The following is an 18,541-nucleotide window of genomic DNA, read 5'->3' as shown; positions in this document are numbered from 1 at the left end:
CAACCAGGATATGCTCCGAACTGTTAATAGCCGGCTCTGTCTATATTTAACTGAGAATCAATGATATTATCTTAGGAGTATTTTAATAGGTGATATTATAGAAGCTGTTGAGATGCGATTTAGGAAATTAGAATATGGCAATAATCTCTCAGTGGGCGCCAAATTATTGAGGCCTCCAAAACATGTTGAAGGCGGTATAAAAAATTGAACCAACACGAGGCAGAAGCGTAATGGTTCGCCAATCAACCCAAACGACCTAACCCACTCACTTTACCTGGTAAAACAATCATATTATTAATATAGATATAAAGATGATCTAAGAATCTGAGACTTATCATTTATTAAAAAGAATTGATTATATTACAGCAAACGTTTAAGTCAACACTGGTGTAATATTATAATACGTATTCAGGGTTCATGGTTCATGGTTTCTGAATTGGAATTGCAGTGAGGCAGTCCAAAATTATATAACCGATAATATATCAACGAACTATCTATATTATAGTGAGTTTATAATATATATGATAGCGTTTCTCAACCAGTAGTACGCGTATCTACAATAATACTAGCAAATATTACCAGGTGGCAGTACAACATGTCAACATTTTCATATGTCTTCACTTTGTCTTACTGACTTTGTTTGACTAGTCACTAGTGTTTCAAACTCAATTATTTGTTGATTCTTCGTCATCAATAACGTTTCTATTTTTTTCTGTTTTTGTTGTGTATGTTGCTTAAGGATATAATAGATTGTAGCACCCTATCCCTATCATAAATTACCATTAAATCTCTTGATAAACCAATAATTTCTCGATATTCTCAACAGTCGATATGCCATTACCAGCATATGTGAGAGTAACATTTGGTTTCTTTCACGACCCGATTAAAATACTTAAATGATTCCTCCGCTTTTTCAAATTTAGAATTTGCGTTTATACGAATATGTTTAGTATGTCTTCTTCCTGTCTTGCTCTATTTTACATATTTCATATTATGTTTTCTCTCGTGCGTTACAGATAAATCAAGACAAATATATTAAATAAGGTAGTTATTAGCGTATTGAATTACATGCCCGGTTGCCTCAACTATGGATAACTAACGTGGGGAGGAGAAAACGTATGCAAAATGCGAGTTTATTACTATAACTATCTAAAATATAACCCGAAATAATGAATATAATATTTTCTTTAAAATAACCACAAGCATCAAAAATCATTATGCTAATTAAATATTAATTATAATTATTTTTTAATCATAAACGTAATAAAAACATGTGATAATAACTAAATTATGTGTCTTGGTCTAGACTTTTTATTTTTATACCTACAAGACAGATTTTTGTTAGCGGTACTGAAATTTTTGATTATTAGTTTAGTGGTACGCACTTATGAAAAGGATATGAACCGCTGTTCTGCATAATTAGCACACAATCAGATCACAAGAACTGTTCGGAGGTGCGGTTTCCTGCAGTAACGATTAAATTTGTTAATGGGAAATATAATTATTTTACCAGCCTTCGAAGCTAAGTGACACGACGAATGGCAAAAAATACGGATATGCTAAAAAATCGTCAATCATCCAAAATGTTTTCCTACGCTTACGTTTGGTATAAAATCAACAAGTTTTTAGTTTGAATTTTTAATTTCCGAGTACCTAGTTAAACGTCTTTCCCACGATTTTATGTACCTTTAAATGTAGCTCATAATAGGGCTGTGATTATAACATCATGCGTAGATCACTTGTCAAGACAAAGAGGGAATTGGCTTAATTGGATAATCGAATAATTAGCCATGTCAAGTAATATAATAGCAATTGACAATAGGGGAACTGTCATCGGTACGTATAAACGTCATATAATTTAATTCAGGTCTGTATGTAGTATGTATTATATAGGCTTAAAATTGTATAAAACTAATTGTTATCTTAAAATCATATTTTTTAGACAGCTTTATACCTATTTCATAAAAATCCAACGTTCAATCAAACATATTTAATATCAAATAAACCTCTCGTGTACACGGTTTCGTAGTGTATACAAATTACAACATCATAATATTATTAACATAACTTTTGTGACATCTATAATAGTGAATAACTTATATTGTGATTATATAAACTCAAATGTTATAAGCTTATAAGTTATAAATTATAATAATCTACGGTGCTTGGTGGGTTTATTTTAGTATGTATAAAAAGTTTAATGTTATTGAATGTTTATGTACATATAATTTTATTTTATGTTGTAAATAATGTTAATATTGAATGAGAAATAACCAGACTACGGTGTCAATGATAGATTTTTTTTCAAATATAATGCAGCTAAATTTTATCAAATTTTATTTGTGACATTTTTATATGTTTTATAATAAATTACATTTTTACTGATTCAGTTAACAAAACGGGGTTTCTGTGATAGTTATAACCAGCGTTCGAAATGGAAAATTTTACGAACCAGAGCGCTCGATAATATTACGAAAATATTAACATAGTTAAGTATCTAATTTTATGTGTATTTTCCAAAAAAGTGTATTGGATTTTTTGTTTTAATATGGCATAGCTAACTCAAACGGTCAAATTATTTTTTTCACGAGACGGAACGATAATTTGGGATAATATGGGATAATTTGGGGTTATGAACCGGAACGGCGCTCCGATGCGCTCTGGTCTATTTCGAGCCCTGGTTATAACTCCATAATAAACGAAAGAAAGAGGTTTAGAGATATAAAAGGATGTGCCGAATAGGTTTTATAACACTGAACCGGCTGACAACATCCTAAATTCATCTTTGTAAAATTGATACAAAAAACTACATTTTATTATCCACTACACTAATTGAATCATTCTTACTTTTCACTCTGTCTGTAACGCATAAGCTCGCATATATAATATCGCATAAAAACAGCACATACGTTGCATCCTCTTATGGGTGCTGCACTTGATCGCGTGGTCACGTATAATATGCATTTCGCGCACACGCTTACTCGCGTAAAATACACCGGGTTTATCGAAATACATACCTACCAATCCATACTGGTATTCAAATCGACGCGTCCTTTATCTATACATATTGTTCACCTATATTGCTTTGCTTATGATATTATTGTTAGCTAAATAGTATTATTGAACGCATCAATAAAAATATTGACTTGTGGCACAGCCATCTGGTATGTTTTATAGTTTGTAAATAATATGCCTCGAGACTTGAATAGTTAAGGCACGAGAAAGACAGAGGCTACTATTTGGAATACGTTACTGGGGGCGGGTGATGAGAGCAGTCTCATTGACGATAAAACGGGCGGACGATTCAATTATTAACAAACTCCAGATACGAGTCAACCTTCCCATAGTTTACCTACGCCAGTCATTCAAATTATTCGGACATGTAGCCCACAGGGAGAATGACAACCTGGAACAACTCGTGGTATTTGACCAGGTCGAAAAGGAAGTAGAACAGCTTCTTCCAATCCAGATGACCAGATCAAATCAAGACTGCTTCGCGTTTTCTAACACAGGCCGCTGAATTGCTGAGCTGGCGTGGAGCAAACGCATGGTAAATACTACTAACTTATTTGGGTCCTCATTCACGAGGTCCCAACAAAATTTGTTAACTAATAAGAAGAATACGCATTTAAAAATGTATTTACACCTCTTTTTTATCTGTGACAGGTATTCAGAAGGAAATATTGTTTACTTTTTCTATTATAATGCTAGTGTTTTATAACAAAATCAAATAAAACTGAGGTACCTATCTACTGAACGTGGTGTTCGGCTGTTTTTTTTTTAATTATTAGCATTTTTATTTGAAGTCATTTTGCGTCAAACATGGACCTCATACTGTGAGAATTTTAATGAATATTAAATGAGTGGGTTAGGCTAACAATTCAAATAGGTAGTTCGAAATCGTTATTAACTAAATTCATTCGGTATGTTTAAAAACTGATTATAATATGACATTCAATAAAATACAAAGGCTCTATACAATCATGATTTTACATTGGAAACTACAACTGAATGAATATTGTCTTATATTTTGCTTAAGAAGCATACAGTGGTCACCAATGACTGAATCTACCTGTCATGGTCATAAATTAATAAGTAGGTACTGATTTGAAGAGGTTTATGTCGGAAGGTTTCTTTCGACTTGAATTAAAACCACAAATTTGGGGCAGTTGAATATTATTAGGTAATATATTTTACTTTTCACACGTGATATAGATAGAACATAGATGTTGATGGAAGCAACGAAAGCATTGGTGAGAGATTATTACTTAATAATTGTCAATATGCCACGACCACTTTGTCATTATTAGGGATGAAACACTGTTTTTTAATGCACTGTTTAATATCAATCAAGGACGTTACGTTTGGATTTAAAAAAAATCTTTGGCGCGAAAAGGTTGCCAATTAGGTTGGATGCGCTGGAGCGGCGGTTTCAAGGGCTACTTGTCTGTTGGCCATTATATTTTTCTTCAAAAAACGCGGGGGTGGATGTAAATAAAATTCTTCCGATATGGTAAAATTCCTAGAATTCTTTATTTTGTTGACAGACGAAGACATATCTGCGAGTGTTACAAAGTTACAAATATTACTACAAGTTTTAAAATTATTTATCTCCCTAACTCTGTTGATTATAGGATTTTTGTGGAGGATTTAGGCATTTATAAAGTTAATTTGTATCTACCCAACACATTTTTTTATTTTTACATAATAATATGCAGCTCGACTGAATATCGATATTGATTTGTAAGGCAATTAGTCAATATTAAAGTGGACACGTTAGTAGGATAGGTCGAACACGCGAATACGCGAATTTGTAATATACCAATTTATTCTATTAGAAAATGTAACTGTGAATAATTTTCAATCAAATGAATAATACAATGTGTTTTGAATGTTTCAATAGTTTAATAGAATGACTCGTGCAACCACATTAGCAGAACAGGAAAATATTGCTGTAAAGATATTAATCCATATTGGAAGAGTGCATTTTCAACCACATTCACCTATTATTGCAATCTGTCCACCAGGCCATGAAATTATAATCGGACAAGTAGTCACATTTTAATAATAATTTTTATACAGCGAATATTTAGGCCGATGTGTTGGATATCTCGCCCTAATTACTTTCAACGACGTTTAAAATTCAGCATTCTTAAGGGGGGACATGCTCAGCGTAGGTCAAAATGGAGCTTTTGTTCTATTTTCAAAGCATGATCCTGGACATACCTTAAACGTTGTAGATAATCTATTTATATAATTTTGAAGCCTTATTATCCTTTATATTTATTTTAAACATTTGATGACTGCATAAAGTATTTTTATTACATAAAATAGTATTCTTTTAAACCTCTCGCTCTAATGTTTTAGAATATAGTCATATTTCAGTACATAAATGTGCAGTGGTGTTAAGATTTTTTTACATTTATTAATTTTTAATTCCATTTTGACCCACGCTGAGCACGTCCGCCCTTAAAAACATATAATTAAGACGCCTAACTAATATATCTATATTAATACTTTGGACGCGGAAGACGCACACGGCGCGTAATGACCAGGCGGCCGATCGATGTAATTAACGTGCATTTTAAAGGGGGCAATTAAAAACTCATTATCGACTCAGCAGCGAATGCGTTAATATTAATTTTACATTTCATGACAGCCATTTTGTTGGGGGGATAGGTTTTATATGGCTCCCTTTCTTAAACATAACAATGATCGTGTATATTATTGTATAGTAATTGGCAAGTTAGGTGTTCTCTTCAAAATATGCACTTTTTTACTGGTCATTGCACCCCCGAAAAACGGTTAAATTTAGATGACGATAAAATATAGATTTGCTATAAGAGAATAAAATTAAAGATTCTAGAAAACTATTTACAGAACGGAAATCACGTACCTATCAAATGAATTTGTTAAAAGGATAGACATAATGATCGTCAATATTCGAAAGGGTTATTACAAAAATATCAACGTGACGTTGATTGAAAATTCAATTTACAAAATCATTTTGAAATTTTGTGCCCAACGAACAAAGGTTTGACGTGGTCAATCAAATAATAGCAGGACGTAAAAACCCGCCTTCACATCCGACATAAAAGAAATCTAACGAACCAAAATGGTCATCACTCCCACCTGCGAAAACAGCTTTTATTATGCGAAAAAATAACAACATACTAACATGGCATAACAACAAAACATCTCTGAAATAATAAAAGCACGCTACCTTTGGTTCATTAAACGAGATTCAATCGAGAATGAAGTATTCACAAGACAATTTTCACAAGACGTTTAATTTAGTCTTTTAATTTTTTCAACGTCGGTAGGTATCTAACTCATGAGCGATCGATATAACCAAACGCCATGGAAGATAATAAGTAATTTAAAAATTCTTCATCCGCGCGAATAAAATAGAAAAGACAAGAGAGAAATAAAAATATATTGTATATACATAATATAACAAAAACTCATTTATTAAAATTTAATTAAACACATTACATGCATAAAAAAAATTCAAAATTCCCAACCCCTACTGTAATTTGAAAATTTATCACTACTTGTTCCTTTTTCACAATAATATATAGCTATTTTTATTTTATTACCACGTATTTATTAGCTCGTATTCTTGTTTATCCGGTATAGATTTTTTCTTGTTTGTCCAAGATTTTTAACTAACTTCCCGACTAGCTAGACATTTGAAACTTTTAGAATATATCAGAACACGACGACATTACATTCTTTTAATACTTTTGGCCATCTTTAAGCAGAATTGAATTCATTTTCAGTTAATTCTGTTTTGTATGTTTCGGAAAAAAATCGTTAAAAGTAATATTTACTACTCACTATTATTGGTTGCTAAGTGGGTCATAGCAACTAAATTATTAATATATACGTGCGTTACTATGGAAATCAATACGAAATGTCAAAATGACACTTCTGTATTCTATAATATTTATTCAGTATTTCCATCAAGTACAATAATTTTTTTTTATTAATACATAGAATTGTCAAGTTTATATGATTCAACAGAAAATTTAAAAACGTGTTATATAAAAAGTTCTTTTTATCTTGTAATTATTTATCTCTAAACACACATACCCTCTTCACAGCATTGCCAACAATTATATTATGTTACCCAAACAAAATGTTAGTACTTAGTACCTACCTACTTATATGTGAGACTATTGTATAAACGAAACACGTGTCGTATTAAATAGTTTTATGTGTAATGAATAATATTATAGATTGTTTTAATTAATTTTAACAGTATTAAGCCACGATGCGGACAATGTGAGATTTGAGAACATAGAATGACAAAATTATTGGAGGTAAGATCCTCAGACATGAGGTTCCAACGATGAAGTAGCAGAATGATGCTAACACCAATGAAACTTGTTTGTAAGGGTTATGTGACCTAATTTTCACTAAAATACTAGCATACTGTGTGATCTTACTTTATGGCAGGCTCCATATAGTATGAAAGTATAAAAGATAAGGCGAATAAACTTCCGGATACCATGGACATTTCCAAAGTCAAACTGCGTCTCTCATAGACGAATCTAAGGCCACTGTAATACTGTTAAGAGGGTGAAGAGTGGGATCCACGACCACTTCCGATGCTGCCATCATCACTTTCACTGTATAGTGTATATTATAGTCTCAGGTAGACGAATCAAAAGTAATCTGCGTCTCTCGTATTATATGAATTTGATCCCAGCACCTGGACTACAACTATGATATGAATCAGTAGACAACTAGTTAGTAATAATTGGGAGTTCAGTTAAAACTCGCAGACATAAATAACAGAATCCCATCTTCAAAGATATATACAAAAATCCATGTTCACTGCCGTCCATATAATTAATTTGTAGAGACATCTGTCAAAATGCATACAAAGAAAACGTATATCTGCAGAGAAATTTTTTACAAACATTCTCAACCTTCTCACAATGATGTTCTAAATTTAAAATTTCGTTCGCATTGTTTTTCGACACAGAAAATATCTCTTTTCTCACTCACGCGTTAGATAAACATAAAATTGCAGGTGTAAAAAGGGGAGCTTTTCAAGTAACGTGTGAACAGAAGTTGCGAATTTTCTGCCCTAATATCAAAAAGGAATATGAAGATACAACGAATATATCCGCCAAAATGAACAAAAATTACATGAAAGTCATTTTATCGTGTGATCCGTATATATAAATAATGGACACGGTAGAATGGTAGATGGTATTAAAGTAACACTGCACATTTACGGCACACATACATTAAGAATACAGTTAGGTACTTCACTGCTGATTTACTGCCAATTAAATAAGCATTATTCATAGCTGACAAAGATGATTCAATAGCTTTCTGACTGGGTATTTCATAATACAAAATAATGTCTATATAATTATTACACAATTTATTTTTACGTATAGCTAATAGGGTTATAAACGGCGTGCATTTTTGAAGCAAGTATTAATAGACAATTTTGAAAAGTTTTTAAATAACAACTGTCAGAATTTTAAATGAATGGTAAGTATTTATTTCAAAGTATCGGTATAAGACCGCCAGTTTTAATGTTGAATGTAAAATATTGGTACAGCAAGAAATAATATTCAAAAATCAGTAGTAAAAATAAATAATCATTATTTAAATGACATGGGCCAATAGATAAAATCAATATCCATTATTATTTTGATAGTATGAAAAGTAAAAAACATTCAATGGGGCGCACGGCATTTTAGGGTTACCATTATCGCATATAAAGTATATTAGTCTATGCATTCATGAATATCGGTAAGAACAAACTATTTATGATTACATTATTATTAAAAGAAGATCAAATAAGAAGTCGCAGAGGTGCAGAAAAAAAGAGCTAGATGGACATTTCACAAAATAAATGCGAATAACCTCAAAGATTAAATTAATAATTGATCAAAAATATAGGTTCTCTAGGTAGGTACTACAAATATTACAGAAATCATTTTTTTAAACTAAGTACATTTTTATTACCTATTATTGTCTAATTTCATAAAAAAAATGAATCTCAGTTTGGGTACAACAATAATTAATAGTATGATATTAAATTTATCCAATTAAAATTGCATGCTAAATTAATTAGTTAGGGTTCGTGGATTTTTTATATTTTACATGTTTTTTACTCATCACCACAAAAAAGGTTTTTTTCAACGTCTTTTAAAATTACTAATTTAAGTAAGTAGATTAATTATTTATATAAAATGTATATTATCATTTTTACTATTAGTGTAAATGCCGAATCAGATAATAATTTAATATTGTTGATTTACTATAGTATCTAATGTAAACAAGACCGTGAAACGTATTGCCATTGGCGAGCCAAAAGTCCGAGGACAATTAATAATGCCGGCGCTCCATTGGCACGCAAGTCAGACGATTTACAGTCTTCGGACTTTTTTTTCGCGTGGAGCACCTTAGGTCTGCGGACTTTATAATCCGCAGACCAGGCTCGTTGGATTTCAAACATGTTTGATATTTTACTCTCCGAGTTGCCAGACTTCGTCCGTCGATCACTATGGAAATTAGATTTCACATTAATACGCGATTATTCAGACCGAAAAAAAATCTGTAATTGTTTTAAACATTTTTATTGATCAATTTGTTAATTTACACATTAGAAAATGAGAGATTTATCAATTATTTTTTGATTTGAATTTACGGAATTAATAAAATAAAACGTAAAACTTGTATTGATTTCACTGCTATATTATTTATACAAGTCTACATATAAATAACACAAAATTATAGGATTATCGGAAGACATTACGATAATCGCAACTTTTGACTTTTGACAGCTTGACTTTTTTATTCGTTCGTTGATTAGTAGCAAAGCATAGACAAATCGGACGATTTTGTCCTCGGACTTTTGGCTTGCCAATGGAGCGCTGGCATAAGTCAAAAGTTGCGATTATCGGAATGTTTTCCGATAATCCTAAAATGTTGTGTTATTTATATGTAGACTTGCATAAAATAATATAACAGTAAAAACAACACAAATTTAATGTTTTCTTTTATGAATTTCATAAACGTTTTTAGTAATAGGTTGTACGTAATTGAAGGAAGAGATTTTTATGTTATCGTTTGACTGGGTGTGTATTCTAGATTATCATTTTCAATCATTCACATTGATCGACATCGGTCGTCTTTAGTAATAGGTTGTATGTCATTGATATGTCATTGAAGGAAACGTCTTATTCTGTCATATGTTTGTTACCATAAATACATTTATTGTAAACAACTGAAGTCTGTCTTATTATTTAATTCTGATACTGAAAATAATATGTAATAAGCACTATACAAGTCTGAAGTATGTCTTGTTATTATTGCATAGTTGAACATGTATATAATAGTAAATAGACACTACAATTTATTTAACTCTGCAATGAAGTAGAGATTAGGGGTTTGAATCTCATAAGGTAAGGTTACATATATCTTTGAAGTGCGCTTAGATCAAGAGTGTATGCCTAACAGCTACCTACAACTAATGGTTCTGAAGGTGCAGTTAAGTTAAGTTACAGCTGATAGTTAAAATGAAATAGTATCTTAAAGGCTTGTATACTAAAAGCTTGCTCAGGAGACTCGCATTGCATCATTGAGCCATTTTATATATACACAAATGCTGCTACACTAAATGGGCGTAAGGGATGAAATTATAGAGAAATACCATTCTAATAGTACAATCTGTTCTGGAGAGCCAGATAGAAATAACAATACTATCCTACTAAATTTAACATAATAAGGAAGCTACTAAATAAGTTATTTCTGTAAAAGAAAAAATCTGTCCAAAATAGATTTTATACTGACAAATTGATATTTATACTTACCATTAATTATTTAAATAATTCCCGAAAATTATTTAAACAATTCCCTATCATAATTTAAATACTTCCATTGTTATATTATAATACTTACCAATAATCATTTTTTACTTGCTGTTCATATTAAATAGTTCCCACCTTTTTAATAAAATACTTGCTCGATTTTTTATTAAAATACTTGCTGTTAATGCATATATATACTTACCCAATAATTTGAAGCCGTTACAAACTTATATAAAATAAGCATACATATAATTATGTTTGTAATCTAAAAAGTGTTAAGTGGTTTTTTTACTCATGCGATGATCGCAAAGGTGTTTTCGCTTATGCGATCATCACACTGCATTTGATGACTCTGGAAACAATAACGGAAAAAGAATATTTCCATAAAATATTGTGCAAATCAACAAAAATGTAGGTACCTATAATCTCTTTTTAGTAAAAGTCTGTTCACTGGAAGTCAGGGGGAACAACGGCAATTGTCATAGCCGATTTCGGCAAGAATTCATCAATTAAAGAATGATAACATAACCAAACCTAACATAAATAATCCAGGATATCGACAATTTTCATTTTTTTTGCCGCTGGCTTCCACTAAATAGACAATAACCCTCTTTTTTAAATGTATATCAACTAAACAAAGTAACATGTTACGTGAATGGAAACTGCCGTTTTTGTTTCAACGTTTTCTGTTTTGTTATTATTTATTCAATGCGATTTTGCTGAATTCAAATATATGTACCTACCTATAATAATAATAATAATCAAAATATAATATACTAATAATAAATAAAATAAATCATATAGACAAAATGACAAGCAGTTGTATTACAATTCATGTGCGAACTGTGCGATGATCCCCTTCAATCATCGTATAAGTATCATTGCAGATACCATCACATATGCAATATTTTAGCCAAAATTCATAGTAAAATGCACAAAATATACAATCGAGGCCGATGATCGCACAAGTAGTAAACATTCGAGTTAATACGGGGTCGACAAAATGTGCATTATTACAAGCATAGTTGGTAATCATTCGCCTAACCATTAGGTCCATACTCAGGGACAAATTGAAGAACATTCCTTTTTTAAATACAAATATGATCGCTCTACCTTAGGCCAACGAGGATGCTGCTTAACTTAGGGCTACCGCTCACGGCGACGGCTGGCCGCAGCGACGCGACGCAATAAGCCATAAACGGCCTTATTCAGTAATTCAGTGTTCCGATGTTCCGAACACAGAGAATATTAACTTTTCCATAGTATTACCAAGTCAATCATACTAAAAAAGTTTTTTGGAATCACCATCAAGTATTGCAATATAATCCAAACTCTTTAAAATATTATGTAACCCATATGTCATGTCTTACTTAAGACACTTTCTGTCACTAAATAAAAAATATTTTTGCAATTGTAAGCAGAAAACAAAACAACTAAAAAAATAATAGTTAATTCAGAAGCCTGTCTCCTTAATTTTCATTTATTGTCTCATGGTTATTGTTAGTTGATACAATCATAAAAGTTATCTATTTTAACAATGGATTTCATCTAGGTCACGAACTGTCGTAGGTAGAACAAAACGACTGACCCGCTCCATTAAACTTGACAACCATTTAACTTTAAGCCGTAAATACAATTGATACCAACTAAAAAGATCAATAAATTCTAGACAACCTAATATGTTTATAATAAAACAATACATTAATTTAATAAGACGAAGTTTCCGCATATTTCATTAGAATGTATGTACTTATATCTAAAAATCTCCTTAATAACACGTGACTTTTCATATAAACGCCCCCATATAGCATAACATTTAACGTAGTCAGAGTAAACCACCCATGACATTGTTATTTACATAATATTATATACTCCGAAGGTGGGTTATGTTATGAATATATTTCAATGTCACATAACATACACGTATAAGGTTGTGAAACGTTCGATTGTCGAATTTTCTGTATGAAATAATATATTATGAAATAATACAATTTCAGGAAAAGCTGATCACATAATAACAGAAAAAAATATTATATTGGTGTCGGGTGAAACTCGCAACTCTCATTTACCGGTGAATTAACAAATAAGCCACCTGAAGCAGACCTAATCACAGCGAAATTAACTAATAACTACGCGTCCGAAGTATCATCAATTTCGTTAATACGGATAAAGCACATTCGCCGGAATATGATCTTCGTCTTCTTCTGAGGCTTGGGTGGACAGAAAATGATACGCGATGTAAGAGGTATATTCAAATTGATGAAATTGAAAAAAAAAATCCAAATATCAAATGGCGAATGGAGTTAACCGCTTTGATTACACCAGTCAATTATTGACGACATGGTGGCTTCGCTGGCAGGCTCTTTGGGCTTGGTCTTGTTACCCATTAAACATGAACATGTGACGGAGAAATACAGGCTGCTCAAATCGGTTCAACCAACTGTTGGGCCCATCGGACCGTCCGACCTGGTCGCCAGCCTAGGTCAATTTTGTTGCATTTAGAAAATTTGCGGCGTCATACTGCCAACGTGAAGATCTCTTCACAGAATATTCGGCAGTTTAGTATTAACTTTTGATACTTACTACAATTTGTAATATTGTCTCTACGTGCACATTTTTCCCATGGGTTCTCTTAACTTAAAGTCATGTAAATTTAGTCAAAGCACGTTTGACTCCACAGCACATTCCCAGTCATAAAAAATGACAATTCACACCCAAACGTAGGGTTCCATGATACGTCCGATTAAGACCGAATGTGGTGCGGGGCGGGTGTGGTTTGGTAGACCCATTAACTTCAATGATGAAATTAAAATATACTGAATATGTTAATGTGTCCGACCCTCTAACGGCTGGCACATGGTTACCAAGGGATACTAAACAACCTAAAATCCTCTGAATCGACGAACAGAAGAAGAACGTGACAGCGTAAATTAAGAACAAAGTAAGTAAAGAGTGTTAGGGGAGGCCTACATCCAGCAATGCTACGATAATAATTTTTCTTTTCGAATTTATTAAGGTGAATAAAGGATTCTAATTATTTTACGTAGTATGGCAAGTAAAACTAAATAGATAGGTACTACTGAAGATCGTGTTATTAAACCGTGTTGAATTCAATAGACTGAAAACGCGTTTTTAATGTAGACACTCTCGCATATTTTATGATTTAGGTAGGCATCGACCATTCATAGTGTAAACATACAATGTTGCCAAGTGATATCAAGGATTTTTACATACTATATTTAAAATGCAAGTAAGTAAACTACATTCAACTTGAATCTATAAATACGTTAATACAATTTTATTTTTTAAAACTGAATTCCATATCATAGATCTGAGCATTTTCTCGTAAAATTTGACAGATAAATAACAATATAATCTTTAAATTATACGAATATAGTTTACGACACACCGACCTGAACGTCAAGCATTGCCGAAATATCTCAGCATCATGTTTATTTATGAAACTACAGTACCTTACACTACTTGTTATTATTAACGTATTATTTAAATTAGTTAGATAGCATGCAATGTTAGAAATTGCATCGAAAATTACACAACATTCACAATGCTACGATACATAAAAAACACATAAAAATTTAATTTGACTCATTTAAATGCGCGGGTGTATCCGACAATATGTTCACGTTTATTTTTTCGTATGCCAAATACACACGTTGGGACACCGTCCTTACATAACGTGCGTCAACTATTTTTACCTGGCAAAAACAAACAAAGAGAAAAATGTTAACTTAGTGTTAATAATTTTACTATTATTCAAGTCATGAATGACTCCTAGATAACAAGCAAATCGTTTTGCACGGTTATAGTAATTGATTCATAACGTATGCCCGTACCGAGATGTAAACCATAATAAATGATGTTTATTTATATTATCAAAGGATACGCAAGAACCAAAATACTAGGTAATAAAAACTGTCTAAAATACTAATTTTATTAATGACTGTTTTATCACGTCTTATCCATAAAATAAAAAACTAATATTTACAAAAAAAAAAATCTGTCGTAAATGAGATTCGCATTAATGATACTTTTTTTTAGTATATACCTACTTTAGTACCTAAAGCTAACAATTACACATCATACAACGTAGAAAACACGCGATACGTGGTGAAACATACACGCATCTACAATACATACCTTACAGGAGGGAACTCAAGAGTAAATACGTCCAGGTAAAAGGCGAATACAAAATAATATTAAAATTTAAAAAAAATTAAGGACATGAAAAACATCATTGTTCTCAAATATGGAGATTGCTTTTATAGTTACCGACATTCGTGTATGAGGCGGCATTATAATATATTTCGTAATAAAATGCATTACAACTTGTATACGTCGTTAAATATGTTGGTGGGTTGATTGAAGATTATGACACGCATATTTTCTTAGTGTGTAATAAAAATCCTATTAATGCGATTGCAGCACCCTTGTTCCTTACCTATGTATGTGCTAAAATCGTTGTAGTGATCCCGCCATTCAAAGTTGCAGGGCGGCGGCGAAGGGGTGGAGAGTCCAGCGGAGGCGCTGGAGTTGCCGTTGAATTTCCTCGTGAGGACGGGAGAAAACGACACTGTCTTCGGGGAAGCAGTGCGCATGCGCATAGTAGAGGACGCCATAGCGAATTCAAACCAATCGAAAGCGGGAAACAAAAACAACACTCAACGCAACACAACGCGACTGACACCGACGCACCTACGGAAGGGTGAATTTTTCGGCGTCGCGGCGCTTATATACGGCGAAAAGCGTCACTCTGCGGTCAGTGGTAAACGAGAACTGATGGCGCCAACAGAAGTGATCTCTCGGTGGCGTTTGTTTCGTTATCGACAGTCTAGGCTCCAAACCTGCCTCATTCAATACTGTACCCGGCTCGCTCAGGTCGACTCTCGTTTATTTATAGACGAAATCTGCGAGCTTCGGTCCGTTCTCACGTTCACCGAAAAAAGACACTTAAGTGAATTCCCGATCACTAGATGGCGAACACTTACAACTTTACTATTCACTTGTTTATTATCCGAACAGCAGCCTGTTGAAGCAATGAAAAGCTCGATGTTATTGTAACAAAGCGAATTCTTACAGAGGTAGCAAGAAACGAAACGATGTAAATAACGATCTCGTTGAATAAAAAAGTGCGTTAGCTTTCCTATGTTTAGTAGCTTTATTGAAGATGCATTTAAACATTAATTTCACCAATATTATACTCTGACCTCTTTCTAGGATACAATATCCTAGGATATAATAATATGTTTCTCAAACCGTGGTACTTGTACCTTGTACCCCTGGTACACGATTGAACTTATTTTCGTAAAAATACTTGCTTTGCCTGTGGTGTTATAAAAATTGAGCGAAGCTCCCATATCAATAATTGTGTTTGGCAAAAGTGGGGTGGGTAAGCCGTTAAAATATATGTCTATAACGGGGTACGAGCATGTTGTTATTTTGGGAAACACTGCGATTCTCAGCAATCTGATCTATCTAGGAGATCCGTACGACGAATACTACTAAAATTTTAACATTTATTGAATGAGAAAGACTGTACACATGATAATCCGTCATGAAATAGTATATAGGTATTACATCGTACATACAGATTTTAAAATGTTGCAATTAATAAATCAATTAAAACTCGACTCAAAAGTTTTACCGAATATATTTTAATATTATTATTAATAGTATAATGTTGAGGGAACTTTAAAGTAAACGTATAATTCGCGTGTTGACAAAATAATAATTTGCAAAAGTGCTACTAAACATTATTTATTAAGACGATTAAAATAATACAAAAATAATATGGTTCCTCCAAAAATATATGATGTGATTATACAATAATTTCCATCGGTGATAAAGGATAGGGCATCATAATGACAATATTTCAGACTAAAAAAATCAGGCGCATATTATCCTGATTGCACAACTTCTTCATTTTCGATTGTTCTACTGAGCAGTGTGTACAGTGTACGTACACTCGTGTATCACAAATATGCATTTTTCTAGGCGTGGGTAATATAATATCCACGTATTATTTGAAATCGCTTCAAATATAAAGAAATAGCCGGAAGGGGGTTTCATCATTGATAAATTTTGTAAGAATAAATTACTTTGGTATTTTTTTAAATTTAATTCCTTACCAGACAATCAATCTGATGAGAATGTGAAATTTATTATTTATAAATAAAATGGAGTAAGTATAATATTATATTTTTATTCACTGTAAGTAACGTGTAACGTTTTGTAGAACGAAAAGGGTTGTTTTAACAGAGGGAGTCTTATGAAAGTTTAGTATTAAAACAATTGATCTTATTTCTACAACTTCAGTGTAGTTATGGGCCTAATAGATTGAGCAAATGACCAACATCCATTTCTCGTAAAAAAAAAACAAATCTTTTTTGAGACGATTAAGTTCCACATCAGATTGTAGTCAATGTGAAAAAATATATGTTGTACAGCAAACAAACACAATTAACAACATCTAAACACTTTATTGACTAACTTATTCCACATAATCGAATGATGATCGGGACCGATTTTATTAACATTTTTACAGTTATTTACATTACGACAAAAGTTATTTATTTAATACACGAAAATGGTTAAAATACAATATTCCAAGAACTAGCTTCACGGAATACCATTAATACAATGTCTGCATAACTAGTGTGCCGCAGGTGTACTACAAACATGTACAAGCTGTTGATAATATCTCCGTATTGTATCTCTATTAAGTATCGCATTCGGATCCTTTAATCAATTTAAGATTTTGTCAGAAGTGGAATTTAAGACAATCCTGTGCATAAAGCCTCATTTTCAGAGTTATTATAGTTGTCCAGTTTGGAGTCCAATATCCTCGATCAGGACGGTTACAGATATCTTATTTAGAGCCGCATTTTAACATATTATTATTTTATTGTTATCTAAACCAAGATTTCTTTAATTCATATATATTTAAATTATATTAATTTTTATGGAATTGGATGCTTTGAAATGATGAAAATTTTAGCAGACACTGCATTAATTTGGTGCAGGCTTAAGTTTATACATATTAATAATTTATCTCTATTGAAGCGGACGAAACCGGTCCTGATCGTTTTTATATTATGTGGAATAACCACTAAATACCTATTGTGTTTTATTTGATTTAATAGGTACAATGTTTTAGCAACAATAAGTATTGACAGTTAACCGCATGAGTGAGAAATAGTTTATTAAACATACACATAACATGGCGTCGATTAGTATGATAAATATAGGGTAATTTAAACAAAAATAATTTATAAAGTATTTTGAAATTGACGAATAATAATGCATTAAGCTGTATTTAATAGGATGATTGATTTATGTATAAATAGTGCGATGCTTCTATAATAAGATATTACCTACATTAAGCAAGATAAATTATTATGGAATATAGGTGGATAAATGAATCGACCTCGAAATATATGGCGATCATAGAATCAGATGTAGGAGTGGTCTTACGTCACTCGTTTTTATTATAAACTCAATGTCGAATAGATAATCTGGCTGAATGGAATCAAATCGATTCCACCGCAGTGGAAGACCGCGATATTTTTATGCAAAAAACGCTATAACAAGAATTTCAAGAAATGTTCTAATTTTGATAGCCGTTCCGCTAACGAGTTTAATAATAAAAACAACCGAATATACCACGAGGCATGAAACCAATT

At 32.1% G+C, this 18,541-nt stretch overlaps 1 protein-coding gene across 8 annotated transcripts in view; it reads right to left on the bottom strand.

Moving 5' to 3' along the window:
- The window catches only part of LOC147064560 (leupaxin-like), a 146,678-nt gene that overhangs the window by 74,153 nt on the left and 53,984 nt on the right, over nucleotides 1-18,541 (bottom strand). For 3 of the 8 annotated variants that reach the window (XM_085958452.1, XM_085958453.1, XM_085958459.1), the window contains exon 2: nucleotides 15,301-15,885. The exons of 3 other annotated variants lie outside the window; for them this stretch is intronic. In XM_085958452.1, the coding sequence (XP_085814578.1) occupies nucleotides 15,301-15,478 (178 nt within the window). In that variant the 5' untranslated portion in view covers nucleotides 15,479-15,885. Of the gene's footprint in view, nucleotides 1-15,300; nucleotides 15,905-18,541 lie in introns of all 8 variants that reach the window. 2 more of the 8 variants (XM_085958454.1, XM_085958455.1) reach the window with 2 other exon arrangements.

Source organism: Rhyacophila brunnea, unplaced genomic scaffold (genome assembly GCF_057557595.1).
Source record: "Rhyacophila brunnea isolate RB1 unplaced genomic scaffold, BYU_Rbru_1.0 scaffold_7, whole genome shotgun sequence".
Taxonomy (NCBI): Eukaryota; Metazoa; Arthropoda; class Insecta; order Trichoptera; family Rhyacophilidae; genus Rhyacophila; species Rhyacophila brunnea.
The sequence above is the reverse complement of the archived record's forward strand: the minus strand, read 5'-3'. Positions and strand labels throughout refer to the sequence as shown.